At 41.3% G+C, this 25,517-nt stretch overlaps 1 protein-coding gene across 5 annotated transcripts in view; it reads right to left on the bottom strand.

The window, feature by feature from the left end:
• The window catches only part of KIF27 (kinesin family member 27), a 91,768-nt gene extending 78,149 nt beyond the window's left edge, over window positions 1-13,619 (bottom strand). For 4 of the 5 annotated variants that reach the window (XM_021064656.1, XM_021064653.1, XM_021064655.1 and 1 more), the window contains exons 1-2: window positions 13,452-13,619; window positions 4,639-5,023 (exon numbers count right to left, since the gene is read on the bottom strand). In XM_021064656.1, the coding sequence (XP_020920315.1) occupies window positions 4,639-4,936 (298 nt within the window). In that variant the 5' untranslated portion in view covers window positions 4,937-5,023; window positions 13,452-13,619. Of the gene's footprint in view, window positions 1-4,638; window positions 5,024-12,652; window positions 12,696-13,451 lie in introns of those variants that run through there. The other variant, XM_021064654.1, reaches the window with a different exon arrangement.

The raw sequence follows: 25,517 nt of genomic DNA, 5'->3' as shown, positions 1-25,517 counted from the left end.
TTGCTCAGTGGGTTAAGGATCCGGCGTTGCCATGAGCTGCAGTGTAGGTCGCAGACAAGGCGTGGATCCTGCGTTGCTGTGGTTGTGCTATAGGCCGGCGGCTACAGCTCCAACTAGACCCCTAGCCTGGGAACCTCCATATGCTGCAGGTGCGGCCCTAAAAGGAAGGAAGGAAGGAAGGAAGGAAGGAAGGAAGGAAGGAAGGAAGGAAAGAAAGAAGAAAGAAGGAAAGAAAGAAAGAAAGAAAGAAAGATTTATTTCCCACTTCAACAGATAACGAAGCGCAGTAATTCAAAAGACTTATCAAAACGCTGGATTTCAAGTAATATTTATAAATAAAGCTTCAATATGTATTTTGGTAAAGATCACATTTTCAATGTCATGCTTATATTACTGAAACCGACTATCTCAGAGGAAAAAACTGTAAAGCTTTATAGCTCAACATCCACCATTTAGTTCTTATACACCATTTAAAGAGTAAGAAAATAAAAGTTTTTAGAGAAGATTGTGCATGATAAGAGGTAGTAAATCCAAGGTTCTGAAAAGCATGGAAATGAATATTAGTTTAAGTAAGCATCATTTTGAAAATAAGAGATTTCTATCCTGCCACAGTGCCTAGCATGGTACCTTAGCCACTGCAAATGCTTGATAAATTATTAGAGAAAAAACAATATTATTTGCATGGTCAATAACCAAACAGCAAGAGTTCCCATCGTGGCACAGCAGAAATGAATCCAACTAGGAACCATGACATTGCGGGTTCGATCCCTGGCCTTGCTCAGTGGGTTAATAAAGATCTGGCGTATCCATCAACTGTATTGTAAGTTACAGATGCAGCTTGGATCTGATGTTGCTGCAGCTGTGGCGTAGGCTGGCAGCTACAGTTCTAATTGGATCCCTAGCCTGGGACCCTCCATATGCCACAGGTGCAGCCCTAAAAATCAAGAGGAAAAAAAAATAACCGAACAGCAGATGGCCAATCCAGAACTGGTGTCCTACAGATACTGGGAAAATTGAAAATGCTATTTTCAGAAATACACCAAGAAATGCAACTTCAAACAACAAATGATGAAAAAAAAATTTTGGATTTATAATTTCCAGTAACTGGCAAGAATATGAGCAAATAAATGGCTTTCACATATTGTTGGTGGGAATATAATCCAATTAATACAGGCCTTTTAGGAGGATAATCTGTCAGTATCTATCCACATTTTATTTATTTATTTACTTACTTATGCACTTACTGATTGATCGATTGATTGGTTTTTTAGGGCCACACCTGTGGTATATGGAAGTTCCCAGGCTGGGGGTTGAATCAGAGCTATAGCTGCCAGCCTACACCACAGCCACAGCAATGCAATATCTGAACAGCATTTGTGACCTATACCTCACTTCACAGCAATGCCAGATCCTTAATCCACTGAGTGAGGCCAGGGATCAAACCCACATCTTAATGGATACTAGTCCAATTCGTTTCTACTTAGCCTTGACAGGAACGCTTCTATCCACATTTTAAATGTGCATACCCACTGAATCAACAAATCTACCTCTAGGAATCTATTCTACAAAATAGATTATATATCTGCACATGGATATAAAGGTAAATATACAGAGATATACACTGTAACTTTTTTAAATAGTAAAAATCAAAACCAACCTAAATGCCCATTAATACTGGAATGGGTGAATTATGATCCATTCAAACTCTGGAATATTATATGCACAGCCAAAAAAAATGGGGTGAAATTCTATGACCCAAATGAGAAGAAATGAAGTGACATTTTTTTTCTTAATTGCAAAAAGAAAGTTATAGAACCAGAGGTATAAAATACCTCATTAAACAAAGAACAACAAAAGGAAAACCAAACAACCAAAATCTACATGTGTGAGTACTTGTAATATGCCAGGAAAAATGTCTAGAGGATTCCTGAATTTATACAAACTGTTATTTTCTGGGAATAAGAGGAGCTTTCATTTGTTTGATGTCTTAAGTATCACTTGTAATTCTTTTTACAATGAACAATTTTTTAAAAAAAAATGTAGAGTAAAAAACATCTAAAACTATTCCTAATGGTCATCTATTTCTTTTGGTATCAAGTATTTTAGAGCCAGTATTTTAGGACAACAAGTGACTTTAATAACTTTTTCCCTTAAGGAATTAAAATTGTACTCATGGCCCCTTAAAAAACAATACAGCATGTTGTTCCTTTGTGGCACAGTAGGTTAAGGATTCAGTACCATCACTGCAATGGTTCGGGTCGCAGGTTCAATCCTCAGCCCAAAACCTTCCATCTGCCTTGGGTGTAGCCAAAACAAACAAACAAAAACAACACAATATATTGCTATAAGTAAGTCACCAAGCTGTTAAAATTTTACGACTCTTATTAGTATAAGGCATATAGCAAATCTATAAGATCATAAAGCAATTGCCAATAAAAAAAAAAAAAGATACAGGAGTTCCTGCTGTGGTGCAGTGGATGAAGGATCTGGCGTTGCTGCAGCTGTGCTGTAGGTCGTAACTACAGCTCAGATTCAATCACTGGCCTGGGAGCTTACATATGCTGTGGGTGCAGCCAAAAAAGTAAAAACAAACAAACAAACAAAAACCTACAATCCTCAAGGAAATGCACAACCTGTAGTAGAAAAATTGAAATTTTTTATTGCGAGACCCTAAAATAATATCTTTTTTTTTTTTTTTTTGTCTTTTCTAGGGCCGCTCCAGCAGCATATGGAGGTTCCCATGCTAAGGGTCAAATCAGAGCTACAGCTGCCAGCTTATGCCACAACCAAAGCAACACGGGATCCAAGCCATGTCTGCAACCTACACCATAGCTCACAGCCACTCTGGATCCTTAACCCACTGAGCAAGGCCAGGGATTGAACCCGCAACCTCATGGTTCCAGATGATTCATTAACCACATGCCCATGATGGGAACTCCCTCTAATATCTTTAATCTCTTAATCCTGTATAACAGAATTCTAAAAAAACACTGTTTTTTTAAAGTATTTAAAGGGAAGGGGCAGGGAGTACAGGGCACTTGCAACTCTTCCATTTAATCTTTGGAATAAGGGCCTCCTCAAACCACATGGCCACCCTCTAACCTTCCCCAATAATCCCTAGTTGTAATGAGATGTTTGTGAAAGTCACACATTCTATGTTTCAGAAGCATGAAAGCAGAAAACATATCTGAGAGTCATTACACATACAGAGAATACTAACAACAATCTTAAACAATGATAAATGTGTGAAACATTCAAAATTTTGCTTTTATTAAAAAAAATACCAATACAGTAAATGACCTCAACAGAGGACCCAGCTTTCAATCTCAGCTCTGTCACTAGCCACCTAACTGACCAAGCCCTTCACTGCTCTGTGGCTGCAACTCCTCAATTATAAATGAAGAAAAATGATTTTCAAGGCGGTTCCTTCCAGCTCTAAAGAAAATCCTATCATTCCACCTTTCCCAGCTAGAATTACAAGCAAGAGAAACTGTATCCTAAAATGTTCAGTTCTTAAAATAGAAATCTGTCTATTACATGAGGTGATGACTATGTTAACTAATGGGAGGAATCCTTTCACAATGTATACATTTATCAAATCATTATGCCGAAAGAAAATAAAATACAAATCTGACTAGAAAAAAATGTTAAAACACTTTATTTACATAATAAATTTCTTCTATCGTCTTTCAGTTTTGATTGCAGGACTCCTAACATTTAAAGCATTAAAAGATGTAAAATCTGATCGTGTTAATTCATTCCTCTCTATTTTAAAATCTGTTCAAAATGACAAAGAGCTGTGGTAGAGGGAGGTGGAGAATGGGTGAAAGTGGTCAAAAGGTGAAAACTGCCAGCTATAACATAATTGAGTTCTGGGATGCAACCTACAGCATAGTAACTATAGTTTATTTGAACTTTATTTTGTATATTTGAAAGTTGTTAAGAGAGTTGGACTTAAAAGTTCTCATCACAAGAAAAAAAATCTATGTGAGGTGACTAAAGTTGGCTAAACTAACTGTGATAATCATTTTGCAATATACAGATATATCAAATCACTATGTTGTATACTTGGACTAACAAAATGTTACATGTTGGAGTTCCCATCGAGGCTCAGTGGATATGAATCTGACAAGTATGCATGAGGACGCAGGTTTGATCCCTGGCCTTGCTAGTAGGTTAAGGATCCGACGTTGCCGTGAGCCATGGTGTAGGTCAGATGCGGCTCAGATCTGGCATTACTGTGGCTGTGGTGTAGGCCAGCAGCTACAGCTCTGATTTAACCCCTAGCCTGGGAACCTCCATATGACGCGGGTGCGGCCCTAAAAAGGCAAAAAAAAAGAATATCACACATCAATTTTATCTCAATAACACTGTGAGGAAATGGTGAAGGACTGAACACCGAACACTGTCTTAAATGCCTTTCCTCAGGCAAATATAATCATAAATCAAATTATTCAATGAAACTTCAATATTTAAAAACAAATCTTTCAAAGATGATGCTTTTATGAACACATCTGATTATCCTATTCATTATTTCACTCAATCAATATGCTGAGCACCCACTATGTGGCAGGCACTGTGGTATTAAAGCTTCCTTCTAGTGTCTCCAATAAAAGTCAAAGAGTAAGAGCATCTTACCAACATGGCCTCCTCCAATGGTGTACGTCTTCCCAGATCCAGTTTGTCCATAGGCAAAAACGGTTGCATTATAGCCCTCAATGAGTGACAACACTAGTGGCTTTATACAGGTATTATAAACTTCATCTTGAGTGGAATTTTTGCCAAAAACAAAATCAAAAGTAAAGACTCTGTCTCTCCCAATGATAATCTGTTGGGTGTTTGGAATAACTCTCACACAAGCTTGATGATTATGAAGAACTTCTTTGCACAGCAGAGGTCTAATTCTTACGGCAACTTTTACTGGTATTTCTTCCATGGCAGCTTAGATTTTACTAAATAGATTTTCTACTTAATAGTCAGTATCTAGTGTGAGAAACATCCATTTTACATAAGATCTGGACCCCTGTGTATCAAAATAAAAACAAAATTTAGTTATTGACTCCACTATTCTAATAAACTAACCATTTTCTAAAGCAAAGTCAATTATAGCAGGGTTTGCACCAATATAAGATAGCTACAAAGAGAATATCTGTCTTTAAAAAGATATTATTTACGGATGCAACGATATGATGTCTGGATATGCTGCAAAATAATCTGGGGGGTGGGAGCCATGAGTTGGTAAATGACAAAGTAAATCGCTAAGTGCACAGGATAGAAAGAATTACACCATTCTTTCTAGAGTGGTAATATGTTTCCCAGGTCTCTAACCTAAATATTGAACAACTGGGGAGTTTGATACATAGGGAAATAATTAGGTAATTGTACACATGAACACAAACAGTGCAAAGCAAACCCGTGTATTAGATTTTATAGCTATGTACTGAAAAATAACATCTCGTCTTTGTCACAAATGTTAGAAATTAATCCATGAAAATAGATTTAAGGCCTTCTATAAGTAAATTTAAAACCAAAATTTTCAATTCAAAAGTAACCACAACTAACAGAAAAATTACTGTTTCACTCCTAAATCATGTGGTACTTATTTCTGAAGATCTCTGGTGGAATCAAAACATTAATTAATACATTAAAATTTAATTGGTAGCTACACTTACAATGAACAACCTGAAAAATAAAAGAACAATTTCATTTACAACAGCATTAAAAAGAATCAAATGCTCAGGAATAAATCTAACAAAAGACATGTAAAACTTACACTCTGAAAACCATAAAATATTGTTGAAAGAAGATCTAAACAAATGGAAAAACACCTCATCTTCATGGACTGGAAGACACAACATATAAAATTGGCAATATTCCCCAAATGCATCTAAAAAGTCAGTGAAACACCTATCAAAATCCCAGCTGACCTCTCTGCAGAAATTGACAAGCTGATCCTAAAATTCATAGGGAGAGTTCCCGTGGTGGCTCAGTGGTTAACAAACCCAACCAGCAATCATGAGGATGTGGGTTTGATTCCTAGCCTCCACTCAGTGGGTTAAGGATCCGGCGTTGCCGTGAGCTGTGGTGTAGGTCCCAGACACGGCTCAGATCCCACGTTGCTGTGGCTGTGGCACAGTCTGGAGGCTACAGCTCCAATTCAACCCCTAGCCTAGGAACCTGCATATGCCACAGGTGCGACCCTAAAAAAAAGACAAATAAAATAAAATAAAGTTCATACGGAAATTCAAGGGACACAGAATAGCCAATACAATATTGAAAAAAGAGCCAAGTTGGAGGACATACTTCCCCAATTTTAAAACCTGGCAACAGTAATTAAGACAATGTGGTACTGGCATAGGTCAGACTTAAATATCAATGGAAAATAATTGAGAATCCTGATATAAACCCTCATGTCTGTTAGAACAGCAGGGAAGAAGGAGGCAGAGGCTGGAGCAATGAGATTGCAAGCAGTTTATTGACCAACAGAGTGGTCAGGAGCTCTGCTCGAGCAAGACTCAATGCTGCCCCCCAAGGGGAGTGCTTGGTTTTTTCACAGACAGGGGTCATTTTTGCCAAGTCATGTAGTCTAAGGTTGGTATTTGGGAGTACTATGTAATATTTTTTTTCTTTTTTGGGGGGGGCCTCAACCTTGGCACATGGAGGTTCCCAAGGCTAGGAGTTGAATGTGAGCTACAGCTACTGGCCTACACCACAGGCACAGCAACGCCAGATCTGAGCCGTGTCTGTGACCTACACCACAGCCCTTGGCAATGCCGGATCCTCAACCCACTGAGCGAGGCCAGGGATTGAACCCACAACCTCATGGTTCCTCGTCAGATTCGTTTCTGCTGCTCCACAACTGGGACTCCAGTACTATGTAATCTTTAACTTTCTCCTCAGGGCTATCTTTATTTCAGAAACTCAATCCACCACATGCACCTGTTCCACAAGAAGGAGTCTGCAGGTCTGGAATTGACTGGGTTATGCTGATTTTTTGTCTTTTGGGGCCTTGTTTCATTTACCACCTAAGAATATCTATGGGCCATGTTGGCCGTATGGCTCAGTGGTTACTAAACCTAATAACCATGAGGTTGCAGGTTCGATCCCTGGCCTTGCTCAGTGGGTGAAGGATTCAGCATTGCCATGAGCTGTTGTAGGTCCCAGAAGTGGCTCAGATCCCGAGCTGCTGTGGCTGTGGCATAGGCAAGAGGCTATAGATCCGATTGTACTCCTAGCCTGGGAACCTCCATATGCCAAGGGTGTGGCCCTAAAGAAAACAAAAAGACAAAAAAAAAAAAAAAAAAAGAGTATCTATTGGCAATTGATTTTCCTTTTTTTTTTTTTTTTTTTTGTCTATAGGGCCATACCCGTGGCATATAGAAGTTCCCAGGCTAGGGGGTCTAATCTGAGCTGTTGCTGCCAGCCTACCCCAGAGCCACAGCAATGTCAGATCTGAGCCGCATCTTCGAACTACACCACAGCTCACAGCAATGCCAGATTCTTACCCCATTGAGCAAGGCCAGGGATCGAACCCAAAACCTCATGGTTCCTAGTTGGATTCGTTTCCACTGTGCCACGATGGGAACTCCAGCAATTGATTTTCAACAAGAATACCAAGACAATTCAATGGGGAAAGAACAGTCTTTCAACAAGTAGCCATGGGACAACTGGATATCCATACACATAAGAATAAAACTGGATTCCTACCTCACACTATATACAAAAGTTAATTCAAATGGCTCATAAGACTTATGTGTAAGAGTTGAAACTGTAAAATCCTTGAGAAAACACAAGGATAATTATTTGTAATCTTGGATTTGGCAGTGATTTCTCAGATATGACATCAAAAGCAAAAGCAATAAGCAGTAAAAGGAAAAATAGATAAGACGGACTTATTCAAATTTAAAAGTTTTGTGCTTCAAAGGTCATCACCAAGAAAGTGAAAAGACAAATCACTGAATAGGAGAAAATATTTCCAAGTCAAGGCAGAGCCTCCTTGCCTGCCTGCCTGCATCTCTCACAAGCGTCTTATCTTAATAACTCTATTTCTTGCCTATCACTTTGTCTTTCTCTGAATTCGTTCTGCACAGAGCCATGAAGAACCCGAACCTCAGTGACTCCAGACACTGGAACTAAACCCCCAACAAACAGAAGATGTTACGGCAGCATTCTTTATTCCAGAAAGACCACCATACCACAGAACACCAGCTTTGAAAACAATGCAAGCCTACCTCTACCCTGATCCTTCTCTGTGGCCCTATTTTTCACTCCCAAAACTCTTCTAAGGGGGGCACAGTCTTTAAGGCATTAATCTGCTGTGACCCACCTTTGCCTGGCAAAGCCAATAAAGCTTTTTTTTCTCCTTTGCTAAAAAAAAAAAAAAAAAAAAAAAATTGAAAGTCATAGATCTGATAAGGATTTGTAACTAGAGTATATAAAGAACTAGAACAAGTCAATAATAAAAAGACAAGCCAACTCAAAAGTGGGCAAAGAATCTGAAAAGACAGTTCTTTGAAGATGATATAAAATTGGCCAATAAGCAATCCGAAGATCCTCAGCATCATTAGCTATGGGGAAATGTGATCAAATCCACAATGAGATGCCACTTCACTCCAACTAACACAGCTCTAATAAAAAAGATAGATCATAATAAATTTTGGCAAGAATGTAGAGAATACAGAACCCTCATGTACTCCTGACAGGAATGTAAAATGATGTAGTCTCTTTGGAACAATCTGGCAGTTCCTCAAAATGTTAAACAGAGTTATCATTTGACCCAGCAACTCCACTCTTAGGTGTATATACCCAAAAAGAAATGAGAGCTTATGTTCACGTAAAAACTTGTACATGAGTGCTCACAGTCTTGGGAGGACAGTGTTTACGTAAAAGTGAAAAAAAAAAAAGTAACAAGTAATCTATGTTCAAGTACAGATGAAAAATAATCAGTTTGGGTGGGACTGGGATCACTGGAGAAGAGTCTTGAACACTATTGTTCAGTAATCTAGGAGACTAATGGACTAAAATAACATTTTCAGGACTACATGCAATGGAAATGTTAATTAAGGCATATTTAATATTCATTAGTCTTCAAAAAAAACCTCTGCAGCAATACTGTGCATTTACAATTTTGTTAGTGGAGGCAGGATTAAGCTGGCAGAGTAGGACTGGAGCTCAACTTCCCTCATAAAAGCAACAAAATTACAACCAACTGTTGAACAACCTTCAACCAAATAGACTGCAAAGGATCAAAAAAGATATCCTACTTCAGAAGACAAAGAGGAAGCCACATCCAGACAGTAGGAGGGCCAATTATGCTGATTACACGACATAAGCAACCCCATATCCACCAGGTGGATGGTCCACAGACTGGAAAGTAACTGTACTGCAGAGGCTTACCCACAGGAGTGAGAGTTTTGAGCCCCACATCAGGTTCCTACACCTGGGTATCTGGCATTGGGAGGAGGAGCTCCCAGAGCATTTGGCATTGAGGGCCAGCAGGACTTGTGCATAGGAACTCCACGGGACTGGGGGAGACTCCACTCTTGAAAGGTGCACACAGGCTTTCATGTGCACTGGGTCCCAGGGCAAAGCAGAGACTCTATAGGAATCTAGGTCAGACCTGCCTATGGTTCTTAGAAGATCTCCTGGGAAAACAGAGGGTGACTGTGGTTTGTTGTGGGGGAAGGCCATTGGAGGCAAAGATCTCAGGAATGATCAATAGTGTGAGGTCTCGGAGTTCCCGTCGTGGCGCAGTGGTTAACGAATCCGACTAGGAACCATGAGATTGCGGGTTCGATCCCTGCCCTTGCTCAGTGGGTTAACGATCCGGCGTTGCCGTGAGCTGTGGTATAGGTTGCAGATGCGGCTCGGATCCCGCGTTGCTGTGGCTCTGGTGTAGGCTGGCAGCCACAGCTCCGATTAGACCCCTAACCTGGGAACCTCCATATGCCGTGGGAGCGGCCCAAGAAATGGCAAAAAGACAAAAAAAAAAAAAAAAAAAAAAATAGTGTGAGGTCTCTAAGGGTGGCCATTTTGGAAAAATCTGGCCCCACCCATCAGGGCTGAGAAATCTCAGGCCAAACAATAAACTAGGTGGGAACACAGCCTCACTCAGCAGTCTGCCTAAAGACCCCTGGCATACAGCTGCATCTAATCTCACCCAGAGAGAAAGCCCCAACCACCAGAGGGATAAAAATCAGCTCCACCTACCAGTGGGCAGGCACAGTCCTTCCCATCAGGTAGCCTATAGCAAGCCCCCCTACCAATTTCACCTACAAGGGGGGCAGATACCAGAAGCAAGAGAGGCTATAACCCTATAGCCTGCAAAAAAGAGACCACACCAAAAATCTATACAAAATGAAAAGGCAGAGAATTATGACTCAGATAACGGAACAAGAAAAAAAAACCAGGAGTTCCCGTCGTGGCGCAGTGGTTGATGAATCCGACTAGGAACCATGAGGTTGCGGGTTCGGTCCCTGCCCTTGCTCAGTGGGTTAACGATCTGGCGTTGCCGTGAGCTGTGGTGTAGGTTGCAGATGCGGCTCGGATTCCGAGTTGCTGTGGCTCTGGCGTAGGCCGGTGGCTACAGCTCCGATTCAACCCCTATCCTGGGAACCTCCATATGCCGCGGGAGCGGCCCAAGAAATAGCAACAATAACAACAACAACAACAACAACAACAAAAAAGACAAAAAAAAAAAAAAAAAAAAAAAACAGAAAAACAGCTAAGTGATCTGGAGATTACCAACCTCCATGAAACAGACTTTAGACTAATGATAGTAAAGATGATTCAAGATGTTGGAAATAAACTGGAGGCAAAGATTGATAAATTACAAGAAACACTGAAAAAAGAAATAGAAGATTTAAGGATTAAGCAAGCAGAGATGTAAAATACAATAACAAATAAAAAATTCACTACAAGCAACCAACAGCAGAATACAGGAGGCAGAAGAACGAATAAGCAAGGTGGAAGACAGACCAGTGGAAATCACTGATGTGAAACAGAAAAAAGATTGAAAAGAAATGAATACAGTCGAAGAGAACCCTGGGACAACGTTAAACGCACTAAAATCCGTATTATAGGGGTGCCAGAAAAAGAGAGAGAGAAAGGGCCAGAGAAAATATTCAAAGAGGTAATAGTCAAAAACTTCCCTAACATGGGAAAGGAATCACTCACTCAAATTCAAGAAGCACAAGTACTGTACAGAATAAATGCAAGAAGGAACACACCAAGACACATATTAATCAAACTGACCAAAATTATAATTTTGTGAGTGGATAATCTAAAAAGGAGCACAACAACAACAAAAAATTTACATCACTCTACTAAGAGCCCACTGAGAGTGAAGAAAATATCAGCTCCCCTGGGCTGTAAAATCCCAAATCAGAGTCAACAAACTAATGGCCAAAGAGATGCATCTAATCTTCGCAGTTTTAATCATTCTGGTGAATTTCTACTATTTTTCAGAAATAATACTCACGAAATGAATATTTATTGGAAAAATAAATACTCGTAAATTCAGTAAATCTTTTCTTGGATAATTAAGGGCTCTACAATCATTTGGTACTGGAAACTTTTCCAAAGAAATGACAGGGATGTATATGACTTGGTTCGTCCAAAAGTCTCTGAACACTCAGAAGGTTTTGTCATAAAGATTAGTTTATTTCTTTTTTTTAAATACCACCACATTAAAACAAAAGTCATGGTCTATGTTAGGCTAAACCTAACCACTTCCAACAAAATTGCTGATAAAAGATGCCAAGTGAAATTAAGATATTTTTTGCTTTCTTGGTTTTTTAAATTATTATTATTATTATTATTTACTTATTTATTTATTTGTCTTTAGGTCTGCACCCGTGGCATATGGAGGTTCCCAGGCTAGGGGTCAAATGAGAGCTGTAGCCGCCAGCCTACGCCAGAGCCACAGCAAGGCAGATCTGAGCTGTGTCTGCGACCTACACCACAGCTCATAGCAACACCAGATCCTTAAGCCACTGAGCCAGGCCAGGGATCTAACCTGCGACCTCATGGTTCCTAGTCGGATTTGTTTCCCCTGCGCAACGACAGGAACTCCCGGGTTGTTGTTTGTTTGTTTGTTTGTTTGTTTGTTTTTAACAGGAATGCCTATAAACAATCTGACTACAAAGTCAATAGAAATTCAGCTACTCTAAAACCGGTAAGGGCCTATAAACTGGTAACGGTCCATAAACATACAGATGGCACAAAAATACAGATATATATATATATAAGAATTTATGTTTCTTTTTAAAAATCCATACCACTTACACGTCTTCAGATTTTGATCAATTACAGCCATCAGAAGCATAGGTATCATCTCACCAATAAACGCAAAGAAAGGTGAAATCTGATTGGCTGGTAATATTTAGGAACACTCAGTGGAGTTTTGAAATCTCAGTAACAAGAGAAGTATTTGATCACTGATGCCATGTCATTGATCCAAAAGTGTCTATGTTTGCCATCCTGTGCCCTTGGCTTTTCAAAAGTAGTAATTGTCTAAAAGTTACAGTTTGTAAGTAATAAATAGTTTCATAAATTCTCTGGCAGAGTTCCCATGGTGGCTCAGTGGTTAAGGGACCTGACTAGTATCCATGAGGACATGCGTTCGAACCTTGGACTCGCTCAGTGGCATTACCTCGTAGCTGTGGTGTACGTCGCAGACAAGGCTCAGATCCTCCGTTGCTGTGGCTGCGGTGGAGACCCACAGCTACAGCTCCGATTCCACCCCTAGCCTGGGAACATACGCTGTGGGTGCAGCCCTAAAAAAAAAAGAAAGAAAGAAACTCTGGCAAATGGACAGTGAATCCCACAAGGATCTCAGAAAAGGCCCCCGAAGCATAAAGAACTAGATGGAGAAGATAGGAAAGAAAGGGAAACCACAGAGATTTTAAAACTTGGGGAGAGAGAAATTTTATTTTAAAATTGTTTCAAAGGAAGAATGCGGGCATCTTTCCTTCTCAATTATCACCTACTCTAAGGAAAGGGCTTTCAGACTTCCAGAGTTTAGAATGCACAAAAATTTCAACATCCGCCTGTAACAAAAGGAAACCCTCAAGGAGGGTGGACCTTCCTATCCCTCTTCAGATCCTGCAACTGGAAATATGAACACAAGAAATACACAGCATCCGATTCAGTGGAGCTCGGGCCGGGGTTCCCGCGCGCCCCTATCTCCAGGCCCTCCTAACTCAAAGGGCACCCAACTTTTCCAAGCCGCTTGCCAAAGGTCCCAGCAACGACCCCAGGCCTCTCGGGCGCTCTCCTCGGCCTCGCTGGCGCCCCACAGCCCCTCAAGCCACGCCGCGGCGGCTCCTTGCTCCCTAGCCGGCGCCCCCTCCTCCCAACCGCCGGGTGGGGACACCTGCGCAGAGGGCGGGCGGGCGCCGCACCAGACCCGGCCCCGCCAGCCTGCCCCGGCCCGCCTGCGACTCACTGACCGGTTCGAGAAAGCCCGGCTCCGGCGGCGAGCGCAGCGCAGGACTCCTCGGCTTCACTTCGCTCCGCTGCGCCGCTGCTACCGCCGCCGCTCGCGCCTTTTGTTGTCGCGGGTTCTCCCGGCAACGGGTGAAGCCAGCCGCCGACGCAGCCCCGCCCGTCAGGGCGTCCCGCGGCTCCCCGGCGCCCCCCCCCAGCTCCGCCCCTCCAAGCTCCGCCCCCTGGACCCGCCCGGTCAGGGAAGGAGCCTAGAGCCGGCAGTCTGGAAGTCCGCCTCCCATATCCGCTCCAAAGTAAATGAATACCCAGGGACCCCTCAGAGTGCTGAGACAAAGTAACGCTCCACGAGTTGTAAAGTGAATATGAGAGTCACATTACTTTGGAATTTTATCTACCGATTCTATTTATTTTTACGGAAGCACAAAAATCCACATAACATAAAATGAACAGTTTTAAACTGTACAATTCAATGACGTTTTAGACATTCGCAGTGTTGTGCAACCATCACCTCTATTTACAAAACATTTTCATCACCCCCAAAAGGAAATCCCCATGCCTCTGAGCAGTCACTCCCCCAGTCACTGACAACCGCTATTCTGCTTTCTGTTTCTGTGGACTTACCTGTTCTGGGCATTTTGTATGCATGGAATCTGTGGCCTTTGTGTCCGGCTTATTTTGCGAAACAGTGTTTTCCTGATTCACCCATGTTGTACCATGTATCAAGACTTTTATTCCTTTTTGTGACAGAATATTTCTTTGTACAGACATACCACATTTTATTTATCCATTCATCAGTTAATGGACATGTGGGTTTTTCCATTTTGGGAATAATATGAATAATGATGCTATGAACATCATACACAAGTATTTAATTCATTTTTTTCAGTTCTTTTGGGTGTAGACCTAGGAATGAAATTGCTGGGTCATATGGTAATTCGATGTTCATCTTTTCCAATTTAGTTTTAAATTTCTCAGTGCCTCCCATTTTTAGTAGCACAATCTAAGCATCTTCAAAAAGCAGTCCTTTTTTTCATGAAACTTACAAGTGAAGAGGTAGGGGTGGGGGGGAAGCTGTTAAGTTATGAAATAGATTTTTTTTTTCTTTTTGTCTTTTTAGGGCTCCACACACAGCACATGGAAGTTCCCAGGCTAGGGGTCCAATTAGAGCTGTAGCCACTGGCATACACCACAACCATAGCAACGCAGGATCCGAGCCAAGTCTGCAACCTACACCGCAACTCATGGCAATAATGCCGGATCCTTAACCCACCTAATGAGTCCAGAGATCGAACCTGTGTCCTCATGGATGCTAGTCGGGTTCCTTAACCGCTGAGCCACTACAGGAACTCCTAAATTAGATTATTTTGAATTTTGAAAATTCAAAGATGTGAAAATGTTAATTATGTTGCATTTTTGGAATTTTTTTAAAAATTGCCCTTCATGACTGTAAATTGATAGGTCAGACTAGCCTGCTGACAAAACTGCAATGATGACAGTAACAATTTAGGTTTGAGAATCCCAGAGAAGACTAGGTAGCAAGTTTCAAGAGGCTACATGATGGCAGACAAAGTCAGCAAATGCATACCAGGATTAGAATAGAACATTTTCTGTTGCCCCCAAATTGGTGTCTGAGTACAGAGTTGAAGAGAAGGTGTCACTTAAGTTCCCCACATTGTAAAGTGGACACTAGTCATTGTCATCCCCTGCATCCCGAGGGTTTACAGCAGAATAAGGCTCATTCCATTGCAACTTCAGCCGTATCTCCTTTTATTTATTTATTTAAATTATTTTTTGCTCTTAGGGCTGCACCTGTGGCATATGGAAGTTCCCAGGCCAGGGGTGGAATCCAAGCTGCAACTCCCAGCCTATGTCACAGCCACAGCAACACCAGATCTGAGCCACATCTGTGACCTACACTGCAGCTTGCTAGCAATTCTAGATCCTTAACCCACTGAGCAAGGCCAAGGATCAAACTTGCATCCTCGTGGATATTAGTTCTGTTCTTAACCCAATGAGCCACAACAGGAACTCACCCTATCTCCTTTTAAAGCCCTTGTAATAATGGGAAAAAAATAAAAATCATCTAAAATTAAAAAAAAAAAACCCTGTAAACCAGCTATAACGGAAAAAAATTAAAATCATCTAAAATAAATAAATAAACAAAGCCCTTATAAGAGGGACTTGAGGTGCTTAATGAGAGTCATGGGGTCTTAGACCTTGTGGAGTTGGAAATAAAGGGTTCACAAGTGAGAATCTTCCTTCCTAAGTGAAAGGAGGCTCTAAGGATGACCTGGAGAGCCTGTAAGAGCAGCACCAAGAGAAACTGATCTTTTTGGAGTTCCTCATGGCCTAGCAGTTAAGGATCCAGTGTTGTCACTTGTGGCTTGGGTTTGATCCCTGACCTGGGAACTCCCTCATGCTGTGGATGTGGAAAAAAAAAAAATCTTGAAGTGAAATATGAATACATATCTTAGAATCAGTGAAATAGGACATACTCCTATATATTCATGAGTTTATTTGAGGGGGCCTCTATTCTGTTGCATCAATAAATTTATTCCTGAACCAATACCATACTGTTTTAATCACTATAGCTTTCCTGTATATTTTGCTGTTAGGAAGCCCTTCCTCGTTGTTCTAAATTATCTTGACTACTCTTGACATTTCTCTTCCAACAACTTTTGAATCAGCTTGACAATTTGCAGAAGAGAGTTCCATTGAGATTCTAAAATTGAATTGCAGGAGTTCCCATCATGGTGCAGCAGAAACAAATCTGACTAGGAACCATGAGGTTGCAGGTTTCATCCCTGGCCTGGCTCAGTGGGTTGAGGATCCAGCATTGCCATGAGCTGTGGTGTAGGTTGCAGATGAGGCTCGGATCCTGAGTTGCTGTGGCTCTGGCATAGGCCAGCATCTGTAGCTCCGATCAGACCCCTAGGGTGGGAACCTCCATATGCCTCGGGTGCTGCCCTAAAAATAAATAAATAAATAAAAATAAAATTAAATTGAAATTACAATTAAAGTTTTAAAAATTATAACACATTTTTATAAACAGAGGACAAATTTAAAGTGTAAGAACTTCATGCTTCTTTATGATAAAGATAAGATAGCTCTTCATGATAAAATCCCGTCTTCTTGGAGTTCTCGTCATGGTACAACAGAAACAAATCCAACTAGGAACCATGAGGTGTGGGTTCCATCCCTGGCCTCCATCAGTAGGTTAAGGAGCCGACGTTGCCGTGAGCTGTGGCGTAGCTTGCAGACTTGGCTCAGATCCAGCATTGCTGCGGCTGTAGATTAGGCCAGCAGCTACAGCTCTGATTAAACCCCAGCCTGGGAACTTCCATATGCTGCAGGTGTAGCCCTAAGAAAAAAAAAAGAATCTATAGATGTATGTGTAACTGGGTCACCATGCTGTACAGGAGAAAATTGACAGAACACTGTAAACCAGCTATAATGAAAAAAATAAAAATCATTATATTAAAAAAAATTTAAAAATCTACACTTCTTGACGTGGTATACATAGCCTTCTGTAATTTACTTTTTGCCCATCTTTCCAGACTCATCTCTGATATTTCTTGCCTCATATTTTAATCTCCAGCATCAGAAGACTATATATTATTTATTTCTATGTCCCTGTTGTTGAAATAGTCAGTGTTTAACACATAGTAAATATTAAGCTCATTGCAGAGATTCAATAAATATTTATGGAACTTAAAAAAAAATAGAAAACAGGAGTTCCCGTCGTGGCGCAGTGGTTAACGAATCCGACTAGGAACCATGAGGTTGCGAGTTCGGTCCCTGCCCTTGCTCAGTGGGTTAACGATCCGGCGTTGCCGTGAGCTGTGGTGTAGGTTGCAGATGCGGCTCGGATCCCGCGTTGCTGTGGCTCTGGCGTAGGCCGGTGGCTACAGCTCCGATTCAACCCCTAGCCTGGGAACCTCCATATGCCGTGGGAGCGGCCCAAGAAATAGCAACAACAACAACAACAAAAAGACAAAAGACAAAAAAAAAAAAAAAAAATAGAAAACAGGAGTTCCCTCGTGACTCAGCAGGTGAGGGACCCAACGTTGTCACTGCTCTGGGTCTGGCTACTGCTGTGGCAAGGGGTTGATTCTTGGCCTGGACAATTCTGTATGCCATGGGTGCAGGAAAAAAAAAAAAAATAGAAAGCAAGTAATTTGTTCAAGCCTACATTGCTGGTAAGTGGCAGAGGCAAGACTGAAGCCTATATGTTTCAGATGACAAAATCAACACTGCCTCCCCAAAGACTGAGTTGAGTGATAGCTTTCTACATAATGCACCCCTCCCCTATCCCTCTCTCCCTCCCTCTCTCTCCCCCCACATTTACTCCAATCACGATCCAAACATAGTCCACATGTAATATTTTGTTGACATGTTCCTTAATTCTTTTTTTTTTTTTTTTTTTTGTCATTTCTTGGATCGCTCCCACGGCATATGGAGGTTCACAGGCTAGGGGTCTAATCGGAGCTGTAGCTGCCAGTCTGCGCCAGAGCCACAGCAACGCGGGATCCAAGCCACGTCTGCAACCTACACCACTGCTCACGGCAACGCCAGATCATTAACCCACTGAACAAGGGCAGGGATCGAACCCGCAACCTCATGGTTCCTAGTCGGATTCGTTAACCACAGCGCTGCGACGGGAACTCCCTTAATTCGTTTAAGAAGTTACCCTCCACCTCTTTTTTTTTTTTGGCCGCATCCACAGCATGTGGAAGTTCCTGGCCAGGGATCAAACCCGTACCACAGCAGTGACCTGAGCCACAGTAGTGACACTGGATCCTTAGCCTGCTGGACCACCAGGGAACTCCTGCCCTTGATCTCTAAAAATTGTGGTAAAATACAATAACATAAAATTTAGCATTTGACCATTTTTAAGCATGTAGTTCAGTGTGTTAAGTGTGTTAAGTACATTCACAATGCTGTTCAACCAACCTCCAGAACTCTTTGTTGTCTTGGAAAACTGAACCTCTATACACATTAAACAACAATTCCCCATTCACCCTTTTTCCCAGCCCCTGGAAGCCACTATTTTTCTTTTTGTCTCAATGACTACTCTAGATATCTTCTTATTTTTGCTTTTAAGGGCCACACCTGAGGCATATGGAAGTTCCCAGGCTAGGGGTCAAACCAGAGCTACAGCTGCAGGCCTATGCCACAGCTCATGGCAATGCTGGATCCTTAACCACTGAGCAAGGCCAGGGATCGAACCTGCATCCTCATAGTTGGGTTACTAGTTGGATTCGTTACTGCTGAGGCACAACGGGAACTTCTGACTACTCTAGATGTCTAAGTAGACTCATACAGTATTTCTCCTTTGTGACTGGCTTATTCACAACATAATGTCCTCAAGCTGCACCCATGTTGTAGCATGTGTCAGAATTTGCTTCCTTCCTAAGGCTAATATTCCATTGTATGGATATAACACATTTTGTTTATCCATTCATCTCTCGTTGGACACTTGGGGTACTCCCAAATTTTGGCTATTGTGAACAAAGCTGCTAAGAACAAAGGCGTACAACTATCTTTTCAAGATACCCCTTTCAATTCTTTTGGGTATATGCCCAGAATGCAACTGCTGGATTGTGTTATAATCTACCTTTAATTTTTTGAGGAACTGCCATACCTTTTTCCATAGCAGCTTTACCATTCTACATTCCCACCAAAAGTGCACAGGAATCCAATTATTCCACATCCTCACCAACCCTCACTTTAAAAAAAAAAAAAAAAAAAAGGGAGTTTCCATCATGGCACAGTGGCAATGAATCCGACTAGGAACCATGAGGTTGTGGGTTCAATCTCCGGCTTCGCTCAGAGGGTTAAGGATCTGGCGCTGCCATGAGCTGTGGTATGGGTCACAGACACAGCTTGGATCTGGCGTTGCTGTGGCTCTGGCGTAGGCCGGCGGCTACAGCTCCAATTCGACCCCTAGCCCGGGAACCTCCATATGCTGAGGAAGCGGCCCCCAAAAGACAAAAAAAAAAAAAAAAAAAAAAAAAAAAAACTAAAACATCATTTATGTGTTGAAGAAACCATGCCATTTTTCCTTTAGAACATCTCACATTCTAGATTTAGTGATCACATCTTTGTATTGTCATTTAACTTGTTCCTCTTTTTCCTACATTTCCTGTAAACTCACAGATCTAGATTCTTGATTAGATTCAGGTTCAATTTTTCTGGCAAGAATAATTCATAGACAGGGCTGTGTATTTCCCTATTGCAACACACAGGAAGAAGAGAGTGACTGAGTATCCCACTTGTAGTGATGTTAAGATTATTTGTGAGTACAGGTGCTTTCAGCCTAATCCATCCATTTAAAATTTCCTCATCAACATTTTTACCCACTGCTTTTTTGTTGTTGTTGTTGTCTTTTTGCCATTTCTAGGGCCGCTTCTGCGGCATATGGAGCTTCCCAGGCTAGGGGTTGAATCGGAGCTGTAGCCCCTGGCCTACACCAGGGCCACAGCAACACTGGATCCGAGCTGCATCTGCAACCTACACCACAGCTCACGGCAACGCCAGATCCTTAACCCACTGAGCAAGGCCAGGGATCGAACCTGCAACCTCATGGTTCCTAGTCGGATTCGTTAACCACTGAGCCACGACAGGAAGTCCTTTACCCACTGCTTTTAACAACCATTAATGATTGTTTTACAGATCTATCAGAGATTCTAAAACGGTGATGTTCTCATTCTAATATTCCTTTTTGCATTTATCAGCCTGAATTTTCTATAAAGAAGGGTTTTCTAGGAGTTTCCTTCGTGGCTCAGCAGTTGATGAACCTGACTAGGATCCATGAGGATTCGGGTTCAGTTCCTGGCCTTGCTCAGTGGGTTAAGGATCCAGAGTTGCTGTGAGCTGTGGTGTAGGTCGAAGACGCAGCCTGGATCCCACATTGCTGTGGTTGTGGCGTAGGCTGGCAGCTGTAGCTCTGATTCGACCCCCAGCCTGGTAACTTCCATATTGCTGTGAATGCAACCCTAAAAAGTGGGAAAAAAAAGAAGAAGAAGAAGAAGAAGTGCTTGGCCTATATCAGGTTATCCCAACTTATTTATCAGTTTCGAGAGTAATGAATTGATCCCTACCAAACTCCAAAGTCAAATAGGATTTCTTTTCTTTTCGGACTGGGGGAAGGGAGTGATTATTAACTCATAGAATTTTATATGTTTTGTTTTCCAAATACCATTTTCATTCCTCAAAGTATTTTTAGACTTCTTATTAAATAATATCATGACCTATTATTTCTTTTCATTTTAATTCGGTCTTCATTAAAGTTGTTGTCTTAATAATGAATTCCAGTTCAGCAACCAAAGAATACTGAGTAATTATTTGGCAACCAACCCTTAGTCTAGCCTGAAAATATTAAAATAGAAATGCTGAAGGGGAGTTCCTGTAGTGGCTCAATGGTTAATGAATCCAACTAGGAACCATGAGGTTGCAGGTTTGATCCCTGGGCTGGCTCAGTGGGTTGAGAATCCGGCACTGCCGTGAGCTGTGGTGTAGGTCTCAGACAAGGCTCGGATCCCATGTTGCTGTGGCTCTGGCATAAGCCGGCAGCTACAGCTCCAATTAGACCCCTAGCCTGGAAACCTCCATATGCTGCGGGATCAGCCCTAGAAAAAGGCAAAAAGACAAAAAGACAAAAAAAAAAAAAAAAAAAAAAAAAAGAAAGAAAGAAAGAAAAGAAAAGAAAAAAAGAAAGAAATGCTGAAGGGAGTTATTAGGGTTTTCCCACCTCCAAACAGGAAATTGGATTAGTTCATTCCTTAGACCAACTCAGAATGCAGACTTAGCCTTTTCTTAGCTCTTCTTCAGCAGTTCTCAACTTGAATGATCCCTACCTGCTGAAGAATTCTGAGCACACAAAGGTGTAGAAGACAAGGTTGTTTGGCTGACTACCATACCTTTTTCCTTTCTATAAGCAAAGCTCCTCTATTCCAAAACAGCCCCTGCTCCACATGGTAGGTCAGTCAATCCCTTGGCCCTTACCCCAGGCCCTATGCTGTGGACCTGGGACTCAAGCCAGACTCATCAGCCAAACCACAGATGTTTGCATGGGCTGTTGGCAAAGATTTGCACTCTGTTGCCTGTAATCAGTAGCTATTAAGAGTCATCTCGGAGTTCTTTTCAGTGGCTCAGTGGTTAACAAATCCAGCTAGGATCCATGAGGCTTGGGTTCAATCCCTGGCCTTGTTTAGTGGGTTAAGGATCCGGCTTTGCTGTGAGCTGTGGTGTAAGTCGCAGATGTGGCTTGGATTCTGTGTTGCTGTGGCTGTGGTGTACGACGGCAGCTGCAGCTCTAATTCGACCCCTAACCTGGGAACCTCCATATGCCACAGGTGCAGCCCTAAAAAGCAAAAAAAAAAAAAAAAAAAAAAAGCTCAACATCACTGATTATTAGAGAAATGCAAATCAAAACTACTACAAGTACCATCTCACACCAGTCAGAATGGCCATCATTAATAAGTCCACAAATAACAAATGCTGGAGAGCGTGTGGAGAAAAGGGAAAAGGAAACCCTCCCACGTTCTTAGTGGGAGTGGATTACTAGTCAGCCAGAAAAAAGAACAAAATAATACCATTCGCAGCAGCATGGATGAAACTAGAGACTTTCATACTAAGTGAGTCAGAAAGAGAAAGACAAAATATTATATGATATCACTTATATCTGGAATCTAATATATGACACAAATGAACCTTTCCACAGAAAAGAAAATCATGGACATGGAGAACAGACTTGTGGTTGCCAAGGGGGGAGGATGAGGGAATGGGATAGATTGGGAATTTGGGTTAATAGTTGCAAACTTTTGCCTTTGGAATGGATAAGCAATGAGAACCTGCTGTATAGCACTAGGAACTATATCTAGTCACTTATGATGGAGCATAATAATGTGAGAAAAAATGTATACATGTATGTGTGACTGGGTCACCTTGCTGTACAGTAAAAAATTGACAGAACACTGTAAATCAGCTATATGGAAAAAATAAAAATCATTACAAATTTAAAAATAAATAAATAAAATATCCTCAGGAGTTCCCTGGTGGTCCACTGGTTAGGGCTATCACTCCTACCATCTGGGTTCAATCCCTGGTCTGGGAATTGAACCGAGATCCCCTATCAAGCCACTTCACGCTGTGGCCAAAAACAAAAAACCCTCCAGAAACTTAAAATATCCTTAACTCAAAGGGAGAAATCAAAACAGAAAGGAAAAGGAAAAGGAATGCAGTGCATAGGAGAAGGAGAAACTTAGATGAACACTACAGTAATAAATTCTCCAAACTTACAATTGCTTTAGGGAAATTTTTTTCTTTTTATGGCCACACCTGCAGCATATGGAGGTTCCCAGGCTAGGAGTTGAATCAGAGATGCAGCTGCTGGCCTACGCCTTGCCCATGGCAACACGGGATCCAAGCTGCATCTGTGACCTATGATGAAGCTTGCAGCAATACCAGATCCTTAACCCAATGCTTTACTCAAGTCTATTGGTTATAAATTTTGTTTTTTGTTTTTTTGGGTTTTTTTATTACTCAATTTATTACAGTTATAGTTGTACAATGATCATCACAATCCAATTTTATAGGATTTCCATCCTACAACCCCAGCACATCCCCCCCACCCCCCGAACTGTCTCCTTTGGAAACCATAAGTTTTTCAAAGTCTGCAGAGTCAGTATCTGTTCTGCAAAGAAGTTCAGCCTGTCCTTTTTTCAGATTCCGTGAAAGCATTTGATGTTGGTGTCTCATTGTCTGACTGACTTCACTTAGCATGATAATTTCTAGGTCCATCCATGTTGCTAAAAATGCCAGTATTTTGTTCCTTTTAATGGATGAGTAATAGTCCATTGTGTATATGTACCACATCTTTGTGATCCACTCTTCTGTCAATAGACATTTAGGTTGTTTCCATGTCTTGGCTATTGAAAATAGTGCTGCAATGAACATCAGAGTATATGTGTCTTTTCAAGTCATGTTTTTCTCTGGATAGATGCCCAGGAGTGGGATTGCTGGATGAAATGGTAGTTCTATGTTTAGTTTTCTGAGGAATCTCCGTACTGTTTTCCACAGTGGTTGCACCAATTTACAATTCCACCAACAGTGTAATAGGGTTCCTTTTTCTCCACACCCTCTCTAGCACTTACTGCTTGTAGACTTGGATGATGGCCATTCTGGCTGGTGTAAGGTGGTACCTTACAGTGGTTTTGATTTGCATTTCTCTAATGATGAGTGATGTTGAACATTGTTTCATGTGTTTTTTGGCCATCTATATGTCTTCTCTGGAGAATTGTCTGTGTAGATCTTCTGCCCCATTTTTCGATGGGGTTGTTTGTTTCTTTGGTATGGAGCTGCAGAAGGTCTTTATGAATTTGGGATATTAATCCCTTGTCAGTCATTTCACTTGCAAAGATTTTCTCCCATTCTGTGGGTTGTCTTTTCATTTTGTTTAGGGTTTCCTTTGCTGTGCAGAAACTTTGAAGTTTGATTGAGTCCCATTTGTTAATTTTTATTTTTACTGTCATTACTCTAAGAGGTGGATCTGAGAAGATGTTGCTGTTGTTTATGTCGGTGAGTGTTTGGCCTATGTTTTCCTCTAAGAGTTTGAACGTGTCTGGTCTTATATCTAGGTCTTTAATCCATTTGGAGTTTATTTTTGTGGATGGTGTTAGGGAGTGTTCTGATTTCCTTCTTTTCCATGTGGCTGTCCAGTTTTCCCAGCACCATTTATTGAACAGGCTGTCTTTTCTCCATTGTGTATTCTTGCCTCCTTTGTCATAGATTAGTTGGCTGTAGGTGCGTGAGTTTCATTCTGGGCTTTCTATCCTGTTCCGCTGATCTATATTTCTGTCTTTGTGCCAGTACCATACGGTTTTGATGACTGTGGCTTTTAGTATAGACTGCAGTCAGGGAGCCTGATTCTTCCAGCTCCATTTTTCTTTCTCAGTATGGCTTCGGCTCTTCTGGGTCTTTTGTGCTTCCAAACAAACTTTAAAATATTTTGAGTTCTGTGGAAAATGTCCTTGGTGATTTGATAGGGATTGTGTTGAATCTGCAGATCGCCTTGGGTAGTATAGTCATTTTGATAATATTGACTCTTCCAATCCAAGAGCATGATATGTCTTTCCATCTGTTTATGTCATCTTTGATTTTTTTCATCATGTCTTATAGTTTTCAGAGTACAGGTCTTTTGTCTCTTTAGGTAGGTTTACTACTGGGTATTTTATTCTTTTGGATGCGATGGTAAACGGGATTGCTTCCCTAATTTTTCTTTCTGATCTTTCATTGTTAGTATATAGAAATGCCATCGATTTCTGTGTATTAGTTTTGTATCCTGTGACTTTGCCAAATTCATGGATGAGCTCTAACAGTTTTTTGGTAGAGTCTTTAGGAGGTATAGTATCATGTCATCTGCAAATAGTGATAATTTTACTTCTTCCTTTCCAATTTGGATTCCTTTTATCTTTTTTACTTCTCTGATTGCTGTGGCTAGGACTTCCAAAACTATGTTGAAGAGTAGTGGCGAGAGCAGACATCCTTGTCTTGTGCTTGATCTCAGTGGGAATTCTTTCAGCTTTTCACCACTGAGAATGATGTTTGCTCTGGGTTTGTCATATATGGCCTTTATTATGATGAGGTAGGTTCCCTCTTTGCCCATTTTCTGAAGGGTTTTTATCAGAAGTGGGTGTTGGATTTTGTCACAGGCTTTTCCTGCCATCTATTGAGAGCATCATATGGTTTTTATTCTTCAGTTTGTTAATGTGGTATATCATACTGATGGATTTGTGGATATTGAAGAACTCTTGCATCCCTGGGATAAATCCCACCTGATCATGATGGACAATCCTTTTAATGTATTGTTGGATGCAGTTTGCTAGTATTTTGTTGAGGATTTTTGCATCGATGTTCATCAGTGAAATTGGCCTGTAGTTTTCTTTTTTTGTGGTATCTTTGTCTGGTTTTGGTATCAGGGTGATGGTGGCTTCATAAAATGAGTTTGGGAGTATCCCTTCCTCTGCAATTTTTTGAAATAGTTTCAGAAGGAGAGGTGTTAGCTC

Source organism: Sus scrofa, chromosome 10, assembly GCF_000003025.6.
Source record: "Sus scrofa isolate TJ Tabasco breed Duroc chromosome 10, Sscrofa11.1, whole genome shotgun sequence".
In the NCBI taxonomy this organism is placed as follows: domain Eukaryota; kingdom Metazoa; phylum Chordata; class Mammalia; order Artiodactyla; family Suidae; genus Sus; species Sus scrofa.
Note: the sequence above shows the minus strand (reverse complement) of the source record. Positions and strands in the feature narration are given on the sequence as shown.